Genomic DNA, 6118 nt, shown 5'->3' on the forward strand with positions numbered 1-6118 from the left:
TCTGCCCCTTTGGTGTCTGACAAGTGTCACTCAGTAATTAAGTAAGGAATTAGACATTACACATGAGAAATATTTGTAGAAATGCAAACTTTAAAATAAAATAATTATAGAATATAAAATTTCACATCTAAACAAAAATTAAATGTAAGATTTAGAGTTCAAAATGAATTTCAAGTAAAACAGTCAATTTCACACGGTGATAGTTTCCCACCGCTCCGGAAAAAAACACGTCCTCGTGTTTGGAATGAAAAATCACTTCACATATGAACACACGACAGTGGATTATTTTCGAACAAGTTCTTGATAACCGTAAAAAATAATTGATGGTAAGAATTGGAAAAGTCTTGGAATCTTGGTATATGGAAAAGTCATCGGGTTGGTCTTCAGGCATAAGGTACGGAAAATACAAGCCTGTGCTTTCAACATCAATTAGCATTGACATAAGCTTGTATTCTGTAGTTTGATAGTCTTAGCAAAGAAACCTACCTTGATCATGTCAATTTACAAATATTTCAAACAGTGTGTTTTGGAGTAATTATTGTAAGCTGTAAAAGATTTATCTAATGCAAGTAATTTCATGTATCATACAGGAGATTATTTGCATAAGATACAGTATGGTTCCGATAAAGCAGATTGATACAGCTAGGCTTAGTTGCTACTCTGAGAGATATTTTCTGGCCTACTTTTTGTAGTGGTTAAAATTCTTGAATTTTTCAAGGTTTTGCTGATTTAAATCTAGTATACAAATACAAATGTTTCGTTTTTTTTTTTTGGTTCAGCAACTTTGTTTTATGCATGAAAGTTTGTTGTTCAAAATGTTTTGCTTTTATAATTACAGACATATATTATACAATACGATGGCCATATTTGTTTAGATAAGAGGTCATCATTTGCTTCCTTAATATGTATATACGTATTAAAGGAAAAACCAAAAATATATGGCCTCTAACTTAGAAAGGGAAGTTATCAAATATATTATCCTTAAATCAATGTGTTAATATGACATTGTTATGCCCATCTTCCAAATTGTTAATAAAAAACATTTAGTTTTTTTTTTCCTTTTAGGAAATGGCAATTTATTATCCAATATCTAAATAATGAAGAGGTTTTTAAGGGACAAGTGTAAATGAAACATTCTGTTTCATATCCAGAAAAGGTTATCTATGCATTCAAAGTATACATGTTCGAAAGATATCCACGAACAACTACAAAAAACGTGAATGATTCTTTGACACAATTAGCTATGTTTTGAATTCATAAATCCTACTAATATGACGTAGGGCTTTCACCAAAGGTTGCAACACTTTAGTTAAATAATTCTTTTATGAAATGTGTTTTTGTTAAATTCCTTGTATCAAACGGAAGTGATAAAAAATATTTCCTGAAACTTGAATTGGCTTGTTTTAGTTGATAGAGCCGCCATGTTTACCATCTTCATAAGTTGCTTTTTGCCTTTTTTCTGCACTGCAACAAAAGAAGGCAACTGTAGTGATGGGTAAGATTTTGTTTTTTGAGGAAATAACATAAATAATGCTCACAAATCACATTATTTGCACTGTTTCAATATGATTTAGGTACACTTTTGGGCAGCATTACTGATATAATCTGATACGTTTTTGGAAAACCAAGGGTTTTTTTTCAGTATTGTAACATACAAGTATTCACTTTCATTATGATGTGCGCTCGCTAAATTCCTGCAATTTTTTTTCAGTGATCACAGTAAGATTAAGTGTTGTATAAACTATAGAGCGGTAAACGATACATGTGTTCGTAAGTACATGCAATATACTCTCTCTCAACTAAAAGTAATTAAGAACAATATTTTTAATTACTTCATGAGATTGAATTGAAAACAATTGACTCTTTATCTTAAAATAAGTGGAATAAAAATATGATTCTTTCAGCATGTCCAAATGGTTGGTGGAAATTCAATTGTTCAGAAAAGTGTCCTAAAGGCCATTATGGACAGATGTGCGAAGAAAAATGTCCTACAAACTGTACAGAAGCGTGCCACCATGTACATGGATGCAGATTTGGTAACTGCAATATTCAGTTTGGGAAAAAAAATACTGTAAATCACTTTTTCTTCGCGAATACTATATTTTTACCTAATTACGTGAGACATCGCAAAAATTTCATTCACGCGTATATTAGCATTCCTTAAGATTAGATAGAGCAAAACCCATAATTCGTGAAAAAAATTCTTGCTAATACAGACTTGATAGCAATCTTGCAAAAATAAGGTGTCGCAAATATTTAGTGATCTACAGCTAGTAAGGAGAAAAAAGAACGAAAAAAGTGTAAAATATTTAAACGAATAATGTGTTCAACAAATGCTTATCAAATAAAAAGAACCTTTAAACAGAGTTATCTATCGCTCCCTATTAATCATGATATTTTTTTACCTAGCATTTTACCTCTATCGATGACGTAATGTTTTCATTCGAAGCTAAAATTAGGAGTTGGTTGTTGGTTGTGGTATCTTTGCTCTGCTCATATTTTGCATTGTTTTAAGGACTTTTGATCTTGAATACTGTTTGTTTTCTCCATTTATTTCATTGTAAGGTTATAAGTTCGCTTATGAGAGATACCCTCGGAATCCACCAAAATTGAGCCACTCATAATCTAATGATCTTACAGTTCTGATTGTTATTACGAAATTTCACTGTATTTTTTTGTTGGTCTACGGAATATAGACCATGGGGTGAAATAAGTACAAAATTGTATGATAAACGAGATGATTTGAACTTTTAAAGCCTTAATTATCATTATTTTAGGGTGTTTATGTCTTTTTCGCTACTCAAGAGCTATCTCTATAAATTATCTTTTATTAAGGCAAGATAAGCTACTTATTTACAGAAAAATGAATGTTATGAACAGTGATTTCAAAAATCTCATAACCTCGTCGGCATTTCTAAGTTCTATTATCTAAAAATCCTTAAATTAAATAATCAATGTCTTTTAAATAAAAACATTTTTAATTAATGCTTTAAGTTCTGTGTTGTTTCTGGTGTTTAAATCACACACACTTGACATTTATATTCATATTTCATGAAACGCGCTAGAACTAAATTAAAATATGCCATAGTGCAAGTCTGTGTGATTTACACAACCAATAAATCACAGTACATTAAAAACATTAATTATATTTACATTTCAAATATTTTAAATTTATACTAAATTATTTACATTAGCGTTTCTGTAGTGTCATTGTGACGTCACTTTAGCGCGAGTTTCTCTCTGTATATCTCTACGCGTGGCATGAAAATGGTATTCCAATCAATTAACCAGTTGGTTTAGTTGAAAAACACAGTAATGTAAGTAGTTAATCATATTTACATTTTCCTGTGTCAACAATTAGTTTTAATATTTTTAGCGTCCACAATTGATCATCGGAGGAAGTTTCAATTGCTTAATTTTCTTGAAATTTGATACATATATGCATGTAAGCGACATGCATAAATGTTTGATTCCAGACCTTATAAATGTTGATAGATAGTAATTATTAAAATTCTAAAGCGTATGTAAAAAAAAAATATTTTCTTTGTAGATTACCCAACATCTAATACCAAGAGCGCCCCTTCATTTCTTCTCTCGACAAAACTTTGGATTATTGCGGGATCTGTCTGTGGAATGGTCCTTATCATCTGTATTTTTATCGGGGCGTGTAAAGCACGGTATATATCTGAATGTACATAATTCTTTTTTTATCTGCTAGTCAAGCCATGAAATATATTTCACATTATTTGTATCTGCATATTTATAAAGTCGTTAAAGATATAGGATACAGCTTAAAGCCAATGTCTTTGTTTTTAACTAGGAAATGTGAACCACAGCATGCATTTCAAATCATTTGCAATACTGAAAATATGACAATAACTTTCTAGCTTTATTCTTTTTTTTTATATTTAGTCTCAAAATGAAAGAGAAGAACTCTTGGAGACCGACGGTAACAACATACAATGGTACATTATAATTATATGAATATACTAATACATACTTCTTATGGCCTCTGACAAGTGGAGTTGAAATGTGTTCTTATTTTAAAAAAAAAGACTTAGAGAGCAGCATATGTAAATCTGTGCTAATTTTGAGCAAGTACTTGCATTGAGTATTTCATTTTAGTGTGATTGAAAATCGGTTTCCTCATATAATAAAATCTTTTCAGATGAAGCGCAGCAACTTCCATTCAATTTACCCAATTTCTTTTACAAACAAGTGTAAATTTTATCATATTAAGAATATTGGAATTAAAGGATTTTTAAATTAAAGTAAATTTATTTCTTTTTAGATGAAAACAATTTGAATAGTTACACACAATCTTCATCAACATGCTGTGAACCACACAAGTCAAAATCGAGTTTACGCCTTCCTTGTAAAGACTGTGCAATGAATCCAAAAGGAAGAGTTTTAGTTAGTGAACTTCCAAGCACCTGTTCAACCATATCAGAGGAAGAATCACCCGCTTATATGTATTCCTGTATTAAGAAGGAAGAAGAAATGGATAATTTTAATGAATCCAGTCATCGTCCGTTATTAAGACAGTTTTCTTCCTTTAAAAGCAAACCAAAAGAAAAGAATTCAACAGATATTCCGTTTGACATCGATGAAAAATACACGATGGTGAAAGCTGGATCTGCAACTGACACTTCTGCGTTGATGAGCCCGGGACGTTTTACATTGACTGAGAATGAAAATCAGGGATATTTTGTTCTTGAGCCCAGAAGTTCACTAGATGGCGACATGTTTCGCGAATCAATTAATCTTGACAATTTACCGCCTCCTCGTTTTAGCGTATTAGGAACTGGGATGCTATAGTATAACCCTTAATCTTCAATAAAAAAATAAATCGAGGAAGTGTGCATGTAGAAAAAAAAACTATGTGCTATATGTATGACTCACATGTACCTATTAATTGTTACTTTTCTATAATACTAGTACTTAAATTGTTTTTATCAATTTTTAAGGATTTATTCATAAAAGCCCCATCATGGGGAATATTTAGTTTTGCAAGCAACTTATCTTAATTTATCTACATTGTATGTCTTTTTTTTTTACATTTATTCTCAGTTTTTTTCAATGCAAGGATATTGAAGCATTGTATATTTCTAGCTATAAATAAGCATTTTCAAGTACAGTGCAATTTAAACTCTATTCTGAGAATCTTTTTTTATGTATTTCTCAAAAAGCAAACGATCCCTTCCATTCCCTACGTATAAACATTTTTTGAACGAGGTAAATCATTGACAAACCAGTTGAAGAAACAAGAATATCAGCAGTCTCTTTAAAAGTCATCATTTGTAAGTTATATGGTCGATACACACACACACACGCACTTGTCAGCAAATACAATTTATAATTGAGTCAAATGCTAACTGGCGTTTTTCATACTAATTGTTAGACCATTATTTATACACTAAATTGACGACGCATTTTCCCGTTATTTCCCGATCATAACAACGACCGCAGGGCGAGTGTGACCGGTCTGCAGGGATATCTCACTCCTGCTTTGCACCTGATCCCACCTCCAATGTTTCGGAGGTCCTTGTTTGCTCTGCTCCTCTTTTGTATTGTTTTATGGACTTTTGATCTTAACGTTATCTCCATATATTCACCTATTTGTAAGCATGTTTTCGAATAAGCAAGTTGCCCTTAGCCTGGTGTCTCTATCATGAACGGATATTTTGCGTGAGTTTAAAGAATAAGAACGTTACAAGATGTAACTATTACAGCCGTTTCTTTTAAAGTAATCATTTCGTAAATCCTATGGTCGATACAATGACCTTGTCAGCAAATACAATTCATCATTGAGTCAAATGCTGACTGTGATACTGAGATATTTACACTAGGTATAACTGCACATTCTAGTTAATGAATATGAAAAGAATAGCTTGAGTTCGACATGATATTTATACAATTAAAGTTCTTCTCAAAAATTTTCGTAAGATATAAGCACCCTGCGTTCATCTCATGGGACGCTATGAAATATGTTAATTTCAGAATATTTAAATAAATCTGATATATTACTGAGTATTCTTATCACTGTATGGCCTATTTTGTTTTGATGTGCCATCTTTTTGCTAACTTTTTCATATGAAGTTTTCATTGTCTTGTCTTA

General features: G+C 31.4%; 1 protein-coding gene across 2 annotated transcripts; it reads left to right on the plus strand.

Annotated features, from left to right (window-relative positions):
* The first annotated feature begins 264 nt into the window (after positions 1-264).
* On the plus strand, positions 265-4853 carry LOC134281983 (uncharacterized). 2 transcript variants are annotated; one of them, XM_062764424.1, is made up of 7 exons: positions 265-394; positions 1408-1495; positions 1712-1770; positions 1905-2036; positions 3551-3677; positions 3913-3965; positions 4292-4853. In XM_062764424.1, exons 2-7 carry the CDS (start codon positions 1422-1424, stop codon positions 4816-4818), a joined length of 972 nt encoding a protein of 323 aa, XP_062620408.1. In that variant the 5' UTR covers positions 265-394; positions 1408-1421; the 3' UTR covers positions 4819-4853. The 2 variants fall into 2 exon arrangements, with proteins under 2 accessions (XP_062620408.1, XP_062620409.1); XM_062764425.1 differs by lacking the exons at positions 265-394; positions 1712-1770 and having other exon boundaries at positions 1416-1495.
* The last annotated feature ends 1265 nt before the right edge of the window (positions 4854-6118 follow it).

The sequence above is a fragment of the Saccostrea cucullata genome, unplaced genomic scaffold (assembly GCF_032062105.1).
Source record: "Saccostrea cucullata isolate Sc308-1 unplaced genomic scaffold, CSIRO_AGI_Scuc_v1 ctg85, whole genome shotgun sequence".
In the NCBI taxonomy this organism is placed as follows: domain Eukaryota; kingdom Metazoa; phylum Mollusca; class Bivalvia; order Ostreida; family Ostreidae; genus Saccostrea; species Saccostrea cuccullata.

Bases quoted from the DNA above. Each gene is read 5' to 3' on its own strand.
- LOC134281983 (XM_062764424.1), top strand. From the start codon at position 1,422: ATGTTTACCATCTTCATAAGTTGCTTTTTGCCTTTTTTCTGCACTGCA. The intron at 2,037-3,550 runs GTAACTGCAATA...TTTTCTTTGTAG, and splicing joins TGTACATGGATGCAGATTTG to ATTACCCAACATCTAATACC. The intron at 3,966-4,291 runs GTACATTATAAT...ATTTCTTTTTAG, and splicing joins GACGGTAACAACATACAATG to ATGAAAACAATTTGAATAGT.